General features: G+C 47.3%; 3 protein-coding genes across 6 annotated transcripts; 1 reads left to right on the top strand and 2 right to left on the bottom strand.

Annotated features, from left to right (window-relative positions):
- Positions 1-1,139: 1,139 nt before the first annotated feature.
- On the bottom strand, positions 1,140-3,113 carry mb (myoglobin). The gene is made up of 4 exons (XM_066707337.1): positions 3,002-3,113; positions 2,773-2,882; positions 1,635-1,854; positions 1,140-1,418 (listed from the first exon to the last, which is right to left on the bottom strand). The coding sequence occupies exons 2-4, from the start codon at positions 2,865-2,867 to the stop codon at positions 1,275-1,277; spliced, it is 459 nt and encodes a 152-aa protein (XP_066563434.1). The 5' UTR covers positions 2,868-2,882; positions 3,002-3,113; the 3' UTR covers positions 1,140-1,274.
- Positions 3,114-5,892: 2,779 nt separating this feature from the next.
- LOC136751895 (zona pellucida sperm-binding protein 4) lies at positions 5,893-8,914 on the bottom strand. Its single transcript, XM_066707647.1, has 12 exons — positions 8,719-8,914; positions 8,212-8,336; positions 8,009-8,108; positions 7,801-7,938; positions 7,546-7,724; positions 7,378-7,475; positions 7,174-7,301; positions 6,916-7,096; positions 6,666-6,816; positions 6,451-6,526; positions 6,232-6,375; positions 5,893-6,124 (listed from the first exon to the last, which is right to left on the bottom strand). The coding sequence occupies exons 1-12, from the start codon at positions 8,912-8,914 to the stop codon at positions 5,946-5,948; spliced, it is 1,695 nt and encodes a 564-aa protein (XP_066563744.1). The 3' UTR covers positions 5,893-5,945.
- On the top strand, positions 8,899-18,570 carry serhl (serine hydrolase like). 4 transcript variants are annotated; one of them, XM_066707339.1, is made up of 14 exons: positions 9,196-9,218; positions 9,718-9,822; positions 10,116-10,217; positions 11,535-11,684; positions 11,790-11,903; positions 12,271-12,312; positions 12,777-12,796; positions 14,359-14,433; positions 14,883-14,995; positions 16,644-16,723; positions 16,897-16,931; positions 17,141-17,217; positions 17,943-18,039; positions 18,151-18,570. In XM_066707339.1, exons 3-14 carry the CDS (start codon positions 10,166-10,168, stop codon positions 18,274-18,276), a joined length of 981 nt encoding a protein of 326 aa, XP_066563436.1. In that variant the 5' UTR covers positions 9,196-9,218; positions 9,718-9,822; positions 10,116-10,165; the 3' UTR covers positions 18,277-18,570. The 4 variants fall into 4 exon arrangements, with proteins under 4 accessions (XP_066563437.1, XP_066563436.1, XP_066563438.1 ...); XM_066707340.1 differs by lacking the exon at positions 9,718-9,822 and having other exon boundaries at positions 8,899-9,218; XM_066707341.1 differs by lacking the exons at positions 11,535-11,684; positions 11,790-11,903 and having other exon boundaries at positions 9,201-9,218.
- Positions 18,571-19,079: the final 509 nt, after the last annotated feature.

The raw sequence follows: 19,079 nt of genomic DNA, 5'->3' as shown, positions 1-19,079 counted from the left end.
TAACAAGAAACGGACCGGGTTGTTAGAAATGGCGGAGGTTGAACATAATATAGTCGCAGCAATTCTGAGTGTTATTGATGACGTATGTAATGCTAACTAGGGCTGCACAATTTTGGGAATATTCATAAGTGTAAACTTTCTGTGGGAACAGTGACCAATGTTTTTCCTGGAATGACTGCTGCTGCTGATGATAATAATAATAATAACTAGAAGCTGCAATCAACGTTTAAGGCTTCCAAGCTATAGCAGCAGGTTCTGGATTTGAGCATGCCTTTGTAGGTGGAAAGCTCATATGGCTAAAGGTGTGCATTTCCCTGTTAATGGGTTGTGGTTTAGTTTTAAGTTTGAATGTTTGTGTTATTCTAGGCCAGTGGTCTCCAACCCTGGTCCTGAGAGCCCCAGGACACTTTGTTATAGGATACCCTAAATCACCAATTTCAAAATACCATGAACACGCCAGTTATTATTGAGTTAAGCAAGTACTATTTGATAGTTTACTGAACTATAACATGTCATATAAAATATATCCACCCCAGTAATATCATCAAAACTTCCCTGAAAGCCTGCAGTCCTTCTCTCAGACAGTGCAGTCATGTGGCTCAATAGCACTGCATTAGTGCAGGAGTCTGAGAAGCAGCTGCGCATGTGATGCAGGAGTGCGCTGTGCAGCAGAGGGGTGCAGCTCTACTGGAGTGACATTTAATGAGGATATTTTAACCCAAACATGCCACAAGACCTAGAATTGCCTTATTATGTGTATCCCCTGCAAAAAGAAAAACTATTATAAGCTAACATTTTCTGATGACATTGTGGCAAAATTCCCAGGCTTAACTTCCCCTGGAAAGTTTCTGACTCTTTGCAACCCTAATGCTAACTATTGTCACACATGTGTCAGATGTTCTATACCAATGAACAGCCTGGTGACCTGATCATAGCACGAATACTCACCGAGAGTGAAGTATTGTTTGTGGCAGAATGTGAGGGGGCAGAGAGTGGGAGAGCAAGGGAGAATTGGACAGACAGACGGATGCGGAGAGCTGGATGGATTGACAACGGGCACAGGAGCGAGAGGCAGAGAACAAGAGAAATGGAGGGAAGGAAGGAAGGGGGGGAGTGAGTGAATTAAGAGACCATGTTGGTTGTGTGGAGTATAGTATATTTTATTGTTCCATTCATTCCTACATACACTACTGAAGCTACAGCACATCAAACCCACAACGCCTGGCCTGGACTCTGAGGGGGACAAGGGGAGGGGAGCTCATACAGGGCGAGTCTTATCCCTTGAAGCCGAGCTCCTTGTATAGCCCCTGCAGGTCTGTTACCAGGGCAGCCAGGGCCTTCCTCATGGCCGCCTCAGAGTCGCCCCCGAACCCTGCGACCTTCTCCTTCATCAGCTGCACGATCACCTCGCTGATGAGCTGGAGAGAGAGAGAGAGAGAGAGAGAGAGAGAGCTGAGTGGATAACACTGTACATTACAGTTCTATAACAGTGTAGAGAGAAAGATATACAAGTTCATTGATAGATACAGACTTACAGACACACACACACACAAAGTGAATACATACACCTGATTGATCAGCTGGAGAAACACACACACACACAGTCACAGAGGTCAGCGGGAGGGAAAGCTCACAGTGAAGTTCTCCAGGGGGATCTTGTGGGTGTGGGCGTGGCTCTGCGCCATGGGCTTCAGCTCCGCCCCATACTCGCCACGGCGACTCAGCAGGTCGCCCAACTTGTTGATCACCGTGGCGCCGTGATTGGACACCGCCGCGCTCTCCTGTATCTCTGCCTCCGACAGCGAGCGGAACTTGGGGAACAGCTGGATGGTGGCGGGGTGAGCCTTGAACAGACTGAGAGAGAGAGAGAGAGAGGGAGAGTGAGTTCCCATCGCCCTGGTCCTGAGCTCTGGACATGTGTGACAATGCCCTGATATCACTGGTGTCAATTAGTCATGCCAATACAGCTTTTTGGATTTGAATTGAATTGAGAGAGAGAGGAGGGGGAGAGTTCATACACAGTCACTGCACACTGACACTTCACTGAGAGATGGAGGGAGAGAAGGAGAGTACAATATACAATAGTACAGTGCAGTATAATGCAGTATAGTACAGTGCAGTATAATGTAGTATAGTATAATATAGTATAGTACAGTGCAGTATAATATAGTATAGTACAGTGCAGTATAATGCAGTATAGTACAGTGCAGTATAACGTAGTACAGTACAGTATAGTATAGTGCAGTATAATGTAGTATAGTACAGTACAGTATAGTATAGTGCAGTATAATGTAGTATAGTACAGTACAGTATAGTATAGTGCAGTATAATGTAGTATAGTATAGTACAGTATAGTACAGTGCAGTATAATATAGTATAGTACAGTGCAGTATAATGCAGTATAGTACAGTGCAGTATAATGTAGTATAGTACAGTACAGTATAGTATAGTGCAGTATAATGTAGTATAGTACAGTACAGTATAGTATAGTGCAGTATAATGTAGTATAGTATAGTACAGTATAGTACAGTGCAGTATAATATAGTATAGTACAGTGCAGTATAATGCAGTATAGTACAGTGCAGTATAATGTAGTATAGTACAGTACAGTATAGTATAGTGCAGTATAATGTAGTATAGTATAGTACAGTACAGTACAGTATAGTATAGTAGAGTGCAGTATAATGCAGTATAGTACAGTGCAGTATAATACAGTACATGTGGTTTTATATAGTTTAGGTTCAGTGCGTTGAGCCCAGCTCACTGCCTCACCGTCTCAGGACCTCACCCCCGTTCCCCGCCGCGTCAGCTTTCACACAGCCAAAGGCCTTCAGAACCAGATCCCACTCGCCTGAGCTCAGAGACATCACTGCACCGGGTCACTGTGGACAGAACCACACGCTGACACTCTGACACTGACACTGACAGACACACTGACAAACACACACTGACTGACTGACACACTGACAGACTGACTGACAATTGATTGACTGACAGTTACCTGTAGTTGTTTAAAAGTCTTCCTGGCGTTGAGTCTCTCTCTCTGTGTGGTTGTTTGGCACTCTTGTTCCTCAAGGACAATGGATGTGTCGCTCTCCTGCAGCGTCTCTGGCCTTTATAACCTGCCCACGTCTCCTCTGACCTTCCTCTCCTCCGTCCCTCCCTCCGCTCAGTCTGTCACGTAGGCAGCTCCATACATCTGTCTGTCAGTCAGTCAATCACAATATCCTTGTCCAAAATATCTCAAATCCACACGTCCCACTGGCCCCGCCTCCATTCTTCCCACCCTCCCTTGTCCCCTTTGCCTCTGACAACACCCCTCCCTCCCTCTCTCTCTCTCTCTTGCTCTCTAAAAGTCTTTCCATGACTTACTTTCTCTCTGTCTCAGTCTGTGTTTGGCTGGTGTTTCCAGAATCCACATGCACAATGTTGGAAGAACTTTTGCTCCCCGAACTACACTGAGACATTAAAGCCCTCACACACACACACACATAGCAGTCGGCATGCAGGGTGTTGGAATGTGACCCCAGTGCATTGTGGGAATGTGTGTAGTGCAGTGAGAGGGAAGGTCAGTGTAGGTCAGTGACAAGGAGAGCCAGGAACACAATCACACTGCATCTGTCCAGCTGTCCATCTGTCAGCATCTCATTCTCTCCCTGTCGTCTGTCTCAGCTGCACTTGGTCTTATCCTCTGCCTCTGTCAGTCTCTTTCATTCTTTCTCTGTATCCGTCTCTTATTCTCTCCTCCTCTTTGCCTATCAATTTCTCTGTCTGTCTCTGTCTGTCTGTCTGTGGCTCATTCTTTGGTCTTTTTCATTCACGGTGTGCAACAGAGACTGACCACAGCTCTCCCTCTAGTGGTGATAGCCTGCTATTCCCCTTTGCCTGGGGAATTGGCAGGGAGACATGGTCTCATCTATATTATATAAGCACTACATTATAGATTACTTCAAAGTGGTGTAGGGGGTAAAGTTTATGATGTAATAAAATCTATGCATACAGAAAACAAAGACGGCTGCAGTCTGAGCCTAACACTGTTCAACATCTATAGGGATGAGTTGGCCACTGTTGGAGCAGTCTGCAGCTGCTGGACTCACCCTCTTTGATGAGATCAAATCCCTGCTCTACGCAGATTACCTGGTTCTCCTGTCACCCACAGAACAGGGGCTCCGGCAGCAGCTGGCACTGCTAGAGCAGTACTGCCAGATCTGGGCCCTGGCAGTGAACTTAAAAAATATATAGTTTTCTTTTGATGGCATAGGAAGCTCTGCTGGGTTTCCCTCAGTGCCTTCACTGCCAGGACAAAGCTCCCTGATGCACTGATCTTCAGTCCAAGATGCAATTACCTCGGACTAAAGATCAGTGCATCGGGGAGCTTTGTCCTGGCAGTGAGGGCACTGAGAGGGAACCCAGCAGAGCTTTCTATGCCATTTAAAGAAAACTGTATCAAATAAACATCCCCATTAGAATCTGGACCAAGATCATGGACAGTGTCATTCAGTCCATTGCGCTGTATAGCAGTGAGATATGGGCTCCACTCAGTGAGCAGGACTACACTAAATGAAACCCTGCATGCAGAGTTTTGCAAAAACATCCTTCAGGTGCAGAGAAACGGCCCCAATCTTGCATGCAGGGCCGAACTGGGCCGCCATCCACTGCTCATCCCCATCCAGAAGAGAGCACTGAAATTCTGGATGCATCTCCAGACAAGTCCCCCAGAGTCACTGCAATACAAGGCCCCGAGAGCCCAAGAAAGAGCCCCCTTAGTCAGCTGGCCCTGAGGCTAACTGCTCCTAACCCCAATAACACCACCCAGCCTCAAACCAGCACTGCTCACCAGCTACCCATCAGTCAAACTAATCACTGAACAAACTAAAACCACCCGTCTGGAACATTGGGACACAGAAACTAAATCCCACAGTGAACTGGGTTACTATCGGGCCCTAAACAGGGTCCACCCTGGCAGAGTCTCTTCACCGTCAGAGACACGAAGCAGAGACAGATCCTGACCAAATACCGTCTCAGTGACCACAGCCTGGCCAGAGAAACAGGCCAACACAGATGCACAGTCTCCTGCTCTGCAATATGTACACACCAATAAAGGAGACTTTTACACAATAAATCACCAATTCTCTCCCCCAATACCCCCAGCTGACAGAGAGAGAAGCTGCAGATACTCCTGAGAGACTGACAGATAGCCCTACTGGTTGCAAAATATGTAGAAACCAGTCACAACATGAGGGGACACAGCACTACACCATGTGGGTAGATGTATATATATTTACTATAATTAATATCTATATATGAGTCTTGTTAGTCAGTTTGTTTTATTGTAAGTCATGTGTAAAAACTGCTTTGACAACATGATACCACTCGTGCAGGTCTTGCCAATGAAGCAAACTTGAATGGACACTGCACCCCTGTGGGTGAAGGGTGTGTTACAGAGCTGCAGAGGGAGTCTGAGCTGGGTTTCCACACCGTACAGCACAGGCACCAACACACTTAAACGCACTGGTACTGGACAGCCATTGGCAGTTGAGCCCTCATTTCCCAGAGTGGCTATAAATACAGCTTGATTCCCTGAAACCCCATTTCATACTCTAAAAATATCAACACTGACTACAGACATTGAGGAAAATTAACTAATACTAGTTTGTGGAGAAAAGCTGAAGGGGAGGGGACTGCATCACTGTTCCTGCCATTAGCGAACGAGTGGTTGAAATGATGTCCAGAAATGACTCCAGCAGCTGCACAGGGCAAGTGATGCATTCTGGGATGATGTACGGGGTGTCAGAGCAGCTCTAGCTCAACCTGTAGCTGTACAGGCAGATCCCAGAGAATTAAACGCCACTATTACAGCCACAACACACTGCAAAAACCACAGAGCCCAGATTAAAACTGAAACAAACTTCAAGCTTTATTTACACTCCTGCGCATCGGTCCAGCTAGGAGGTGGCCACGGTCTCAGAGGCGGTGTCTGTGGCGACGGCCCCACTCTCCCTGGCGACGCCAGATCGGCGGATGGCCCGGCGCCGCAGCAGCCCCATCGCCAGGGCAGAGAGGAGGAGGAAGAGGGAGGCAGAGCCGATGGCCGAGATGGAGTAGACCGACAGCATCTCGAGCACTGGGGGAAGAGGTTTAATGACACAGAGGACACAGAGGACACAGAGGACACAGAGGACACAGAGGACACAGAGGACACAGAGGACACAGAGGACACAGAGGACACACCTGCCCCTGTTCTCAGGCTGTCCGGAGGGGGGGTGCGGTGTGCAGTGCCGTTCCCCAGCCGGACCGGACCCACCGACACCAGCCGAGCCTCCGGGTCAGAACCCAGCTGTCTGCGCAGCCGCTCACTGTCCGACTGACCTGCGGCTGAGAGGAGAGTCATGTAGAACTGGATTCCACAGACCGATTCGGGACGGTGTCCAGTGTGTAGCGTGTACTCACTGGTGTTGTGAACGCACTGTGACTGACACCTCTCCGAGTCCGCAGCGCACACTTCCACCCAGCAGTAGAAATACACCTGGGGGGGAGGGGAGAAAGCAAGCAAAGGAGTTATTTTTATTTCTTGGCAGACACCCTTATCCAGGGCGACTTACATCATAATGCCATACAAACGAGATGAGCGCACCCCTGCACCCCTCCCTGCCGCGCACACGCACCTCCTCCTGGCTGGGCTCTCCGGTCTCGGGGTCGATGAAGGTAAAGGTCTTGATGTCAAAGCGCCGGTACTGGACCGCCCCGTCCCCCCCAGCCGCCCCCGGCCCCTCCAGCACAGAGCTGGGGAACTCGCTGTCCAGAGTGTTGGGGCATCTGGGGACAGAGAAAGGTTACTACATGTCCCCCGCGCACCCTCACTCAACTCAAGAAAGCCATGTTAGGACAGTGGCTGTGACAGGAACAGCAGCTCACCCGTTGTACAGCAGCACCCACAGCGAGTGCCGGGAGGCGGGGTAGGCGAAGCAGTCCCGGATGCGCAGGGTCACGCCGGGGTCTGGGGGGTCTCGGACCCGGACCTCCACGTACAGGGGCTCCTGCAGGGGCAGCGACAGGGGCAGGCGCTCGGGAGGGTAGAATGAGGTGAAGGAGGAGTCTGGGGAAAGGAGAGAGAGATGAGCAGACCAACACAGAGCCCAGAGATGTTCTTCTCCCCCGCTCTGCGGCTCGTACCCGTGGCGATCCTCATCTCCACTCTCAGGGAGCCCAGGCCCGAGGCAGGGGGGGGCAGGGGCGGGTCCAGGGCCCGCAGGCCGGTGCGCACCAGAGCCGCCCCACTGTACTGGCACTCCACACGCACCCTGAGAGACAGGAGAGAGGCATTAACACCGACGCATTCAGTCATTGGGAGGCATCCAGGCCAGGGGGCAGGCTGACCTGAAGGGAGTGTCTCTGGACACGGGGCCGAACTCCAGCTCACTGACCGCTGGCTCCGCCTCCAACTCCACGTCATACCTGAACACCTGACCGTACACCTGGACATGGAGAGACCAACACTGTGACACTGATGCACAACACCTCCCCGCACCGCCTGCCTCTCTGCACCTCTCTCTGCGCTCCGCACTGCATCACCCCGAACTTAAACACTGCCGCCTCGCTCGTCATGATCACAGGCAGGCACTCCGACCTGCTCTGACCCCTGACCCGGACCCTGGAGAGGTCGAGGGGGGGGTCGGCATCCGTCCGTCTGACCGCAAAGATGAACTGGCCATCCTGAGAACAGTCTGATCGCGAGAGAGAAGGATTAACACTGATTGACAGAATGGACACTACAGGCCATTAACACCCCCCCCCTCTCACCGTCCAGTCTGTAGTAGCACTGCCGCTCTGGGGGGGGGCTGTAGCAGCAGCCCAGTTTCAGGCAGGCGGCAGGGGGGGCCCCTGGGGGTCCACAGGGCACACGCAGGCTCTTCTGGGTGCTGCAGTCTTTGCCCCTCCCTGAACACACAACCTCATGAGGACATTTACACACTTGGTTCAGCACAGATGCACCCAGAGACGCACTCACCCTGCGGCTGGGTCAATGTGTCGGGGCAGGTGATGTTGACCTGGTACCAGCGCTCCCCCGAGTGCAGCCGCACCCCCAGAGCCAGAGCCAGGGACCCAGCCTGGGGGAGAGAGGGGGTTGATGCAGACACTGACCAGTTACGACTTCAAGTCAACGTGATCGGTCACCGCTAACACTACACCAATGGAGAGCGAGAGACGGACCTCCTTGTTGACGAAGCATCCGTCGACCGCGCTGGAGAAGGCCAGCTGTCCGCCCCGGTCCCTGTGCTCGCTCACCCCGCAGTGCGCCGGGACGTCCCGCACAGGGACACTCGCCCCGGACTCATCTGACAGGGGGAGTTCACCAATTATTCCAATCACTTGAAGACGGGTTCAGAAAGACTAGGACAATACTGTCAATCCTGCTACCACCACCCCTGCACAGTAAGTGGAGCTGTTCTACTACAACACTACTCTGGATCTGCTATATAATTACTGCAGTTGTTGCAACTAAAGAACTACAGTACACTTCCCACTGCTGATACTCCTGCTGCTACCACACTACTACTACTCCACCACCACCACCACCAGAAGTGCAGTCGATCTACAACAAAATTACTCACTCCTGCCACTTTAATTCTGCTACTATAGAACTACAGTACCCTTCCCACTGCCGATACTACACCAGTACTCCTGCCCGCAGCGCGCAGCTCAGAGGACTCAACTGACCCATGACGCGCAGCCCGTCTCGCACCCCGGGCCGGAACAGCGCCCGGATCTCGCGCTCCGTGCAGATGACGCGCGGGATGACGTCGGCGGGGCGCGCGGGGGGCAGCGGCGCGCGCCTCTTGAGGAAGCGCGCGCAGAGGCCGGCGCGCACGAGGCACTGCAGCACGAGCGCCGCCGCGGGAGCGCGCAGCCGCATGACAGAGCCAAACACACAAGACTGCACTGCCAGTCTAGATTCAGCGCTCTGTGCGCACAATGACAGTATCGTTTTGACTTTGATCGGTTATTGGAAATCCACAATCGCGAATGCAGCTGCGCAGTCAGGCCAGGGTTTCCGCTGCTCTCCGTCTGTGCGGCGCCGGGCCTCGCCCTCCTGCCGGCCTTTATCGCCTTCCCGCCGGCCGGGTCCCAGCGCCGCCCCGCCCAGCCCCGCCCAGCCAGTGACGCGCCGACCACAGGGACCACCGCATTAGCAGGAGACGTGATTGATGCTGCGATCGGTATTATTATTATTATGACTGTTGTTACTGTTGGTGGTGGTAGTATCAAGTATATGTATTTTACTTGATTAAGATTTGTATTGGATATGTATTGTACAGGTTTTTATTATTATTATTCTATGTACGTAGCCTAATTATGCATTAAACTGAAACATTACTTTAGTACAGAAGCCGATATTAATAGAGCATTTTAGGTGTTATGATAATTATTATTAGTAGTACTAGTAGTAATACTTTGAATGTAATTGCAATACTTTGTTGTAACATGTTGTGAATCATTTTTAATTATCTTCCAATTAATGACACTAATTGATACTGGATTCGGTATTACAAGGCATTGTGGGAAACGTATCCCCGCCTCCTCGCGTCTCCGCGCTTCTAACACGCTGGTCGAGCTGCCAATCATCCAATAGCGTCAGAGTCTAGTGCGCATTGCGATTACCTGCTTCACTTCAGCTGTGCTGTCAATCACAGCCTCTTCCCTGCTCCGATTGGACAGTGAGGACAAGAGCTGCTGTGATTGGTGCTAATGGGGCGGTCCTCTGATGGACAGATTATGATTGGCCAGCCTTCTCTGTACCCGGATGCGGTTTTATTTGTTGAGGTAATGCATTCCAATCGTACAAAGGTTTCTGTCAGAAGTTTTTCAAGTTCTAAATCAGAATAGTACTCGCAATAATCGTGATACAATCGTTCTTTTTCACACCGTTGCAAACTGTATTTGCGCTATAGTAGTGTTGCTTTCTCGGGTGTAAAACACTGTTGTGTTTTGAAGATGCTGTAGTTTTAGTTTACTGCAGTCACGACATAAATGATCTGTACAGTGTAGTAAACGTCAGTGTGCCCCCTTGTCTGTCGTTGTGTAACCCGCCAGTCTCTCTCTCTCTCTCTGTGCAGCAGTGTGTGTCTGTGTGTGTCCGTGTCCCGGGGCAGTGACACAGTAAATAATGCTACAGGCGGTCAGACGTCTGTCCACCTCAGCCACCATGAAGCAGACAGGTTAGACACCCGGCGCTCACGTACTGTGCTGTATTACTCTGCACTATACTGTGTATTAGTATACTGTGCTGTGTTACTCTGCACTAAACTGTGTATTAGTATACTGTGCTGTATTACTCTGCACTATACTGTGTATTAGTATACTGTGCTGTATTACTCTGCACTAAACTGTATTAGTATACTGTGCTGTATTACTCTGCACTATACTGTGTATTAGTATACTGTGCTGTATTACTCTGCACTATACTGTGTATTAGTATACTGTGCTGTGTTACTCTGCACTAAACTGTGTATTAGTATACTGTGCTGTATTACTCTGCACTATACTGTGTATTAGTATACTGTGCTGTATTACTCTGCACTATACTGTGCATTAGTATACTGTGCTGTGTTACTCTGCACTAAACTGTGTATTAGTATTGCTGTATTACTCTGCACTATACTGTGTATTAGTATACTGTGCTGTGTTACTCTGCACTATACTGTGTATTAGTATACTGTGCTGTATTACACTGAAATATACTGTGTATTAGTATACTGTGCTGTGTTACTCTGCACTATACTGTGTATTAGTATACTGTGCTGTGTTACTCTGCACTATACTGTGTATTAGTATACTGTGCTGTATTACTCTGCACTATACTGTGTATTAGTATACTGTGCTGTGTTACTCTGCACTATACTGTGTATTAGTATACTGTGCTGTGTTACTCTGCACTATACTGTGTATTAGTATACTGTGCTGTGTTACTCTGCACTATACTGTGTATTAGTATACTGTGCTGTATTACTCTGCACTATACTGTGTATTAGTATACTGTGCTGTGTTACTCTGCACTATACTGTGTATTAGTATACTGTGCTGTGTTACTCTGCACTATACTGTGTATTAGTATACTGTGCTGTGTTACTCTGCACTATACTGTGTATTAGTATACTGTGCTGTATTACTCTGCACTATACTGTGCATTAGTATACTGTGCTGTGTTACTCTGCACTAAACTGTGTATTAGTATTGCTGTATTACTCTGCACTATACTGTGTATTAGTATACTGTGCTGTGTTACTCTGCACTATACTGTGTATTAGTATACTGTGCTGTATTACACTGAAATATACTGTGCTGTACTATACTGTGTTGTAGTATACTGTGCTGTGTTACACTGTGCTATGCTTTGTATTAGTATACTGTGCTGTATTATACTGAAATATACTGTGTTGTAGTATACTGTGCTGTATTGCACTGTGCTGTGCTGTATTACACTGCACTGTGTAACACTATATTGTACTGCACTGTCCTGTTTGCTGACCCTACAGTGCAGTGTGCCGAGTTGCGGTTCCCGGTGCCATGGGGGGAGGTGGCGGCGCGGGCCTGGGGTCCTCAAGAGGGGCGGCCGGTGTTGTGCCTGCACGGCTGGGCCGACAACGCAGGGTCCTTCAACCGGCTGGCCCCCCTGCTGCCTGCAGGTGAGACTGGGCTGGACTGCACTGTTCTGCACTATACTGTCCTCTGTACGGGGTTGCATATTAACATCACCTCTCTCTCTCTCTCTCTCTCTCTCTCTCTCTCAGAGTGGCGTGTGGTGTGTGTTGACTTCCCAGGTCATGGCCGCTCCTCCCACCGGCCCCCTGGGGAGTTCTACAGCTTCACAACGTACCTTGCTGACCTGTGCTGGGTCACACGGGGTCAGAGCCCCTCTTCCTCTACCTCTTGTTGCTGTTATTAGGATTAGTATTATTGTTATTATAAGTCACATATGACAAGCATGGCTATTTATAGGTCAAGACCTCTGTAAGATGTGTGTGTCCAATCCAGACGTGTGATTGATATTGAGTTAAAGGGTTGTGAGTCTCAGTTTCAGTTGTAGCTGTGGTATTAGTAGCTGTAGTTCTATTAGTAGTAGCATTTCACTTTCTATATGCAACAAGAAAAAAACAAGATAACTTGTAAAAGTGCAAAATGTAATTCATAAGCTGCTCTTAGTAGTAGTAGTGGAGTAGTAGATGTTCAATAGTGTTTTTAATATCAAATTATTATTATCTGCATTTTCAGCTCTGCAGTGGAAACGCTTCTCCATAATTGGGCACAGCATGGGTCAGTCTGTGTGTGTTTCTGTCTGATTGTCTCTTTGTGTGTCTGTCTGTGTGTCACTTTATCCCCCCGCTCATCCCTCTCTCTCTGTCTCCCCCTCCCTTTATCTCCTCCTTCTCCATCTCTTTCTCACTCCTTCTCACTCTCTCTCTGTGTCTCACTCCTCACTGTCTCACTCTTTTTTGTCTCTCACTCCTCTGTCTCTGTCTGTCTCTCTCACTTTTTTTGTCTCTCTGTCTCTCACTCTTTTTCTGTCTCACTACTTATCCCTGTCTCTGTCTCACTCTTTTTGTCTGTGTCCCACTCCTTCTCTGTCTCACTGCTTTTCAGTCCTTCTCCCTATCTCACTCCTTCTCACTCTCTTTCTGTGTCTCACTCCTCTCTGTCTCACTCTGTCTTACTGTGTCTTGCTCCTTTCTGTGCCCCTCTGTCTCAATGTCTCACTGTCTCTGTGTGTCTTGTTTCAGGTGGCAATGTAGGTGGACTGGTGAGTACAGTGTGTGATTGTGTAGTTTGTGTTGTGTTCAGCATGTGGTGTGAAGTTTGTGACGGTGTTGTTCAGTGCAGTGTGTAATTGTAGTTCAGCGCAGTGTAATTGTGTTGTTGTGTAGTTCAGCACAGTGTGTAATTGTTGTTTTGTTGTGTAGTTCAGCACAGTGTGTAATTGTTGTTTTGTTGTGTAGTTCAGCGCAGTGTGTCATTGTGTTTTGTTGTGTAGTTCAGCGCAGTGTCATTGTGTTTTGTTGTGCAGTTCAGCGCAGTGTCATTGTGTTGTTGTGTAGTTCAGCACAGTGTAATTGTGTTGTGTAGTTCAGCACAGTGTGTAATTGTTGTTTTGTTGTATAGTTCAGCGCAGTGTGTCATTGTGTTTTGTTGTGTAGTTCAGCGCAGTGTCATTGTGTTGTTGTGTAGTTCAGCGCAGTGTCATTGTGTTGTTTTGTTGTGTAGTTCAGCACAGTGTAATTGTGTTGTGTAGTTCAGCACAGTGTGTAATTGTTGTTTTGTTGAGTAGTTCAGCGCAGTGTGTAATTAGTTTGTTGAGTAGTTCAGCGCAGTGTGTAATTGTTTTGTGTAGTTCAGCGCAGTGTGTAATTGTTTTGTTGAGTAGTTCAGCGCAGTGTGTAATTGTGTTGTTGTGTAGTTCAGCGAAGTGTAATTGTGTTGTTTTGTTGTGTAGTTCAGCACAGTGTAATTGTGTTGTTGTGTAGTTCAGCGCAGTGTGTAATTGTGTTGTTGTGTAGTTCAGCGAAGTGTAATTGTGTTGTTTTGTTGTGTAGTTCAGCGCAGTGTAATTGTGTTGTTGAGTAGTTCAGCGCAGTGTAATTGTGTTGTGTAGTTCAGCGCAGTGTAATTGTGTTGTTGTGTAGTTCAGCGCAGTGTAATTGTGTTGTTTTGTTGAGTAGTTCAGCGCAGTGTGTAATTTTTTTGTTGAGTAGTTCAGCGCAGTGTAATTGTGTTGTTTTGTTGTGTAGTTCAGCACAGTGTGTAATTGTGTTGTTGTGTAGTTCAGCAAAGTGTAATTGTGTTGTTGTGTACAGTGTAAATGTGTTGTTGTGTAGTTCAGCGCAGTGTGTAATTGTGTTGTTTTGTTGTGTAGTTCAACGCAGTGTGTAATTGTGTTGTTGTGTAGTTCAGCGAAGTGTAATTGTGTTGTTTTGTTGTGTAGTTCAGCGCAGTGTGTAATTATTTTGTTGAGTAGTTCAGCGCAGTGTAATTGTGTTGTTTTGTTGAGTAGTTCAGCGCAGTGTGTAATTATTTTGTTGAGTAGTTCAGCGCAGTGTAATTGTGTTGTTTTGTTGTGTAGTTCAGCACAGTGTGTAATTGTGTTGTTGTGTAGTTCAGCGCAGTGTAATTGTGTTGTTTTGTTGAGTAGTTCAGCGCAGTGTGTAATTATTTTGTTGAGTAGTTCAGCGCAGTGTAATTGTGTTGTTTTGTTGTGTAGTTCAGCGCAGTGTGTAATTGTGTTGTTGTGTTGTGTAGTTCAACGCAGTGTGTAATTGTGTTGTTGTGTAGTTCAGCGAAGTGTAATTGTGTTGTTTTGTTGTGTAGTTCAGCGCAGTGTTCCCTGAGCTGGTTGACTCATTGGTCATTCTGGACTCTCTCGGCTTCCTGCCCACAGCCCAGGTGAGACCACCTCCTCATCCCTCTTTCTCCCTCTTTCTCCCTCTCTCTCCCTCATCCCTCTTTCTCTCTCTTTTCCCCTCTCTCTCTCTCTCTCCCTGCCCATGGGCCTGGTGACACTGAGTACACCTCCGCACCTCCCTCTGATTCCCCTCCCTCTATCCTTCTCTCTCTCTCTCCTCCTCTCCGCCTGTACCCAGTGAGGTCCGAGCCACAGAGGAGATGCAGCCCGGCCGCGCTCTTAACAAGCTTCTCAATAAAGTTCAGGAAATTGTGTTTTTAAGTCCGAATGCAGAAGCACAGTGAAGACGGGCTGAGCTCAGTGTAGCGTGTGCTCACAGCCCAGTCTGCAAAGCTCACAGGCAAACGCACATCCCGTCTGTGTGCCAGTGTGAGGGACTGTAGTGCGCCTGTCTCTGCCTGTCTCTCTCTCTCTCTCTCTCTCTACGTAGGAAGAGATGGCAGGCATTGTGAGGAAAGGGGTAGAGGAGCTGGTGCAGTTTGAGGCAGAGAGGGAGCGAGGGAGGAGAGAGAAGGTGTACAGTTATGACAGCGCGCTCAAACGGTCAGTCTCCGTCCCTCCTCTCTCTCCTCTCTCTTCCCCCCCTCTCTCCTCTCTCTCTGTCTCAGTGATGAAAGATTTCTGCAGATCCCCGAGTTTTTCAATCGCATCGAAAGCTACAGAGACTTTGGATTCGGGGGAGGAGACACGGACCGATAATCTGGACGTGTCTGTAAAAGTTTGATCATTTCCCTGTTTTGCCAGTGTGGGGGAAAAATATTAACATCCTATCCTGCCTTTGTCCTTGGTTGCTGTTACTTCTAACTTGGTGATCAGCAGCTCAAATTCCTTTCTTGCAACATATAATCTGCAAATTACCTTCCAATGGAACTGGCAATTCAGAGGATAATGATTATTATTCATGAGTATTGATTATAATATTGATGAGATGGGAAGGCTTAGTTCAGAATGACAATGAAATCACTGCTAGTTATTAGACATGACCATTCAGACACTGATTATAATATGTTAAGGCCCCCTGGGGGTATGTCCCAGAAGGGGTATAAAAGCTTTATTCTGTCTTAAAAAAAAAATAAAACATGTCATGCTGGCCTAAAGTCCTTTGAGTTCTGTGTTGCGCTGTTCCTCCCATGCACGTAATCAATTCTGATCAGAACTCCCCACTCCAAAACTTTCTTCCACCACACCAGTTTCCTGCATTGTGTTTAATGTGGGTTATTGGTTCTGACCAGGGCGCCGGTTCGGTTTGGACTCACTAGCAAGAACTAGTCAGGAGAGAAAGGCAAACGATACGTCAGTCTAGGTGTGTTTCGCGCTGTGACCAGGTCATCAGACTATGGTTGTGTGATTTTGCAGTGCGGTCACTGGACCCAGCACTCACAGATCATCTGAACCAGTAAACCCAGTATGAGACTCGGCTCTCGGTTCTGGTCGCGTGACAAGAGTGTGTGTCTTGACACATACTGCAGCAAAGTGAAATCAACTAAAATTAAATTAATTTAAAAAGCATGACATTACATTGTGTGTGTATCTGTATCTCCAAAAAGTCTGGGTGTGCAGATCTGCAAATGACTGATTGCTCAAAACAACATTTTATTTTTTGAAGTTTGACATTACTGCCTTAAAATCAGAATAAATAACTCGAAACAAACTACCATCAGTGTCACTGTAATGCAGTCTAGCACGTTTGCCTGTATAGAGAGATATTATATGTTGCATGATTTATTGGTATGTAACTTCTGACATGTGTTACAATATTTAGCATCACATACGCCAACCTGTTGGTTCATCAGTAACACTCGACTGCATTATTTTCAACCTCTGCTATTTCTAACGACTGTTACGGTTACAAGCTTGTGACTTGTTATAGTCACAAGTTCTTGGTCAAAGGTGGTGTAACCTTGTTGTGTTGTGGTCACAAAATTGCACCCCTATTCTGATTGGTTACGTCACCTGACCACACAAGGATGTGATGCGACGTGTTATTTTCTGGCATTAATTTTCCTGCTCCATTCACACAGTTCATGCTGGCATTTAGACGAGGACCCGAGGTGGAAAATTGCTTGTGTCGAAATGCCGGCAATAACCCGTTCACACAGACCTTGCCGGCACTTGTTTCAGTGTGAGTGGGGTATTGGTGTGCTGTAGTGCCCAGTCATAGTGTCTGTATTAACCTCCTCTCTCTCTCCAGGCTCCAGGCTGCTAACCCGTCTCTCTCGGAGGAGTCTGTGGCCGTCTTGCTGGAGAGAGGGAGCACGGCAGTGGAGGGAGGTAAAGATGTGTCTCTGCCTCTCTGAGTCAGATTTCAGTCTCCCCTGTTGGGCTGACAAAGCAAAATGTTGCCCAAAAGACAAAAAACAAGCACTGCGTCTCTGTGAGTGTGTGCCTGTCTGTCTCTCAGCGTCCAGGTGCTCCGTCTGTATAACCCTGCCTCTCTAATACAGGTGTGGTGTTCAACAGAGACTACAGAATCAACCTGGTGAGTCTCAGTGTCTGTCTGTCTGTCTGTCTGTCTGTACTAAATGACTGAGCTGCACTGTGCTGTTACTGTATTGTGTGCGTGTGTCTGCCTGTTCATTAGTGAATTGTAATTGTATTCAAGTGACACGAGTCTCCAGTTAGAGGAGAGACTGGGTGAGCGTCCCTGCTGTGTTAAACTGACTCTGTGTGTGTGTGTGTGTGTTCTAGACCAACATCGTCAGGATCACACTGGAACAAAGTCTAGACATGCAGGCCAGGATCCAGGCCAGGGTGCTGCTAGTGATGTAAGAACTGCTTTACTACTGCCTTACTATACTGTTACTACTGCCAGACTCCTGTACTGTCCTGCTGTCCTGTTACACTGTATAGAACAGCCATGCAGTGCTGTGTCGCTGTACCACACTAACCCACTGCACTGCACCGCACAGGACGATGCTGTTACACACAGTTTACACACGACTTGCATGCATTTGACATCAGACGTGTTTCTGTACAGATATTTGACAAAGTATAATTCTATATGTGTGACAATACAGTACAGATACTGTTTTATTAGGTTGAGTATTTTACATTTTCAAATAATAAAAACATTCAAAATTGTAATACCTATGATTAAAATTTGTTAAGAATCCAAATGTGATTTAAAAAAACAACTACCAAATAAACTCAAAATAAACATGTGCATTAAGTCAATCAAACCAATAAATTTGTGATAATATGGCAAACTGCCAAACCAACAAATTTGAACAGAACAATCAAATGCATTGATAATCAACGGAAAATGCACCAGATAAATCATAAAACAAACCAAACCAAAACAATCTGATGCATTTATAAAATTATATCAAAACGGTCAATGCATTTGACAAAAACAAAACCTCCACTACCAAAACAAAAACAAGTGCATTTTAAAAAACATTGTACAAATAGCACACCAAGCAGACACTGTACACCTGCACAGGTGAGACACTCCTCTGATCGAGCTGCTCTCGCTGTCCTGCTCTCTCAGGGCGGAGGAGGGCATCTTGAGGCTTTACAGACAGCGCCCCCAACAGGCGGAGATGCTGCAGCAGCTGATCAAGGGCTACGGGGACAAGCTGAGCGAGGTGAGACGCGCTTCTGTCCTTTCAACCCAGGAACGGTGATTCCGCTCCCTGTTGCCGATGCACGCTGGGAAGTCTCTCTGTGCCAGCCTCTCTCTCTCTCTCTTCTCTCAGGTGAGTGTGGTGGAGGTGCCCGGGGATCATCACGTCCACCTGAACAGCCCCGAGACCGTGGCTCCGCTCATCACAGCCTTCCTGAACTCCGGAACGCCAGTCACCCCCCCCTCGGCCAAACTGTAGTGCAAGGCACACTTCCCCCGTCGCACGTGAGGCTTGGGCTGGCCTGGCTGCAACTACGAACAGCTCACTGGAAATAAAGCGTGTAGCTGGAAACCATCTATTGTTTTTTTGTCTTCTAAGTATGACTGAAGTCTGATACAGTTCAAATAGAGACGGAAGGACGTACATGAGGGACATATCGAACTGCAGAAGAGACGCACACTTCTGACGTACATTATATAACATATATACTGTATGTGTGTGTATTTTATAGATGTCAATATTGATAATTAAAGGGATGTCCTGTTCAGTGTGCTTGGCTTTGGGGTGGAGTGTATAACAGCACTGTAGACTTGCAGAACCCAAGATACTTTCAAACACAATATAGAAGCGATTGGGTCAATATTAATAATTGAGATATGAATACATCACACACACCTGTAAGCAGAGCTACCTAATGTCATTCGCAAGTGGTTTGTTATAGCAGATTTGTTTCATTCTCTGCACGCATTTAGTTTAGGCCTCCTTTTCAGCTGCATATGCAACGCACTTAAGCGCCTTAATCTCAGATGTGATGCACACACACACACAGGGCTGTACCGGTAAACAGTTCACCTGCCTCACTGGAGAAAAATAATGTATTGCCAATACCTGCATTTTTTGATAAATATAACACTGTGCCAACACAACATAACAGAGACATGTCTGTAACCCTTATCAAAAAAATTACACATCCTTTTTAAATATTAATTTTACTTAAAGTGTATTTCAAATGCTGCTTTTAAAGTGAATATTTTATTTTGTATTGGTGTAGTTTCACTGTT

Source organism: Amia ocellicauda, chromosome 6 (genome assembly GCF_036373705.1).
Source record: "Amia ocellicauda isolate fAmiCal2 chromosome 6, fAmiCal2.hap1, whole genome shotgun sequence".
Classification (NCBI taxonomy): Eukaryota; Metazoa; Chordata; class Actinopteri; order Amiiformes; family Amiidae; genus Amia; species Amia ocellicauda.
The sequence above is the reverse complement of the archived record's forward strand: the minus strand, read 5'-3'. Positions and strand labels throughout refer to the sequence as shown.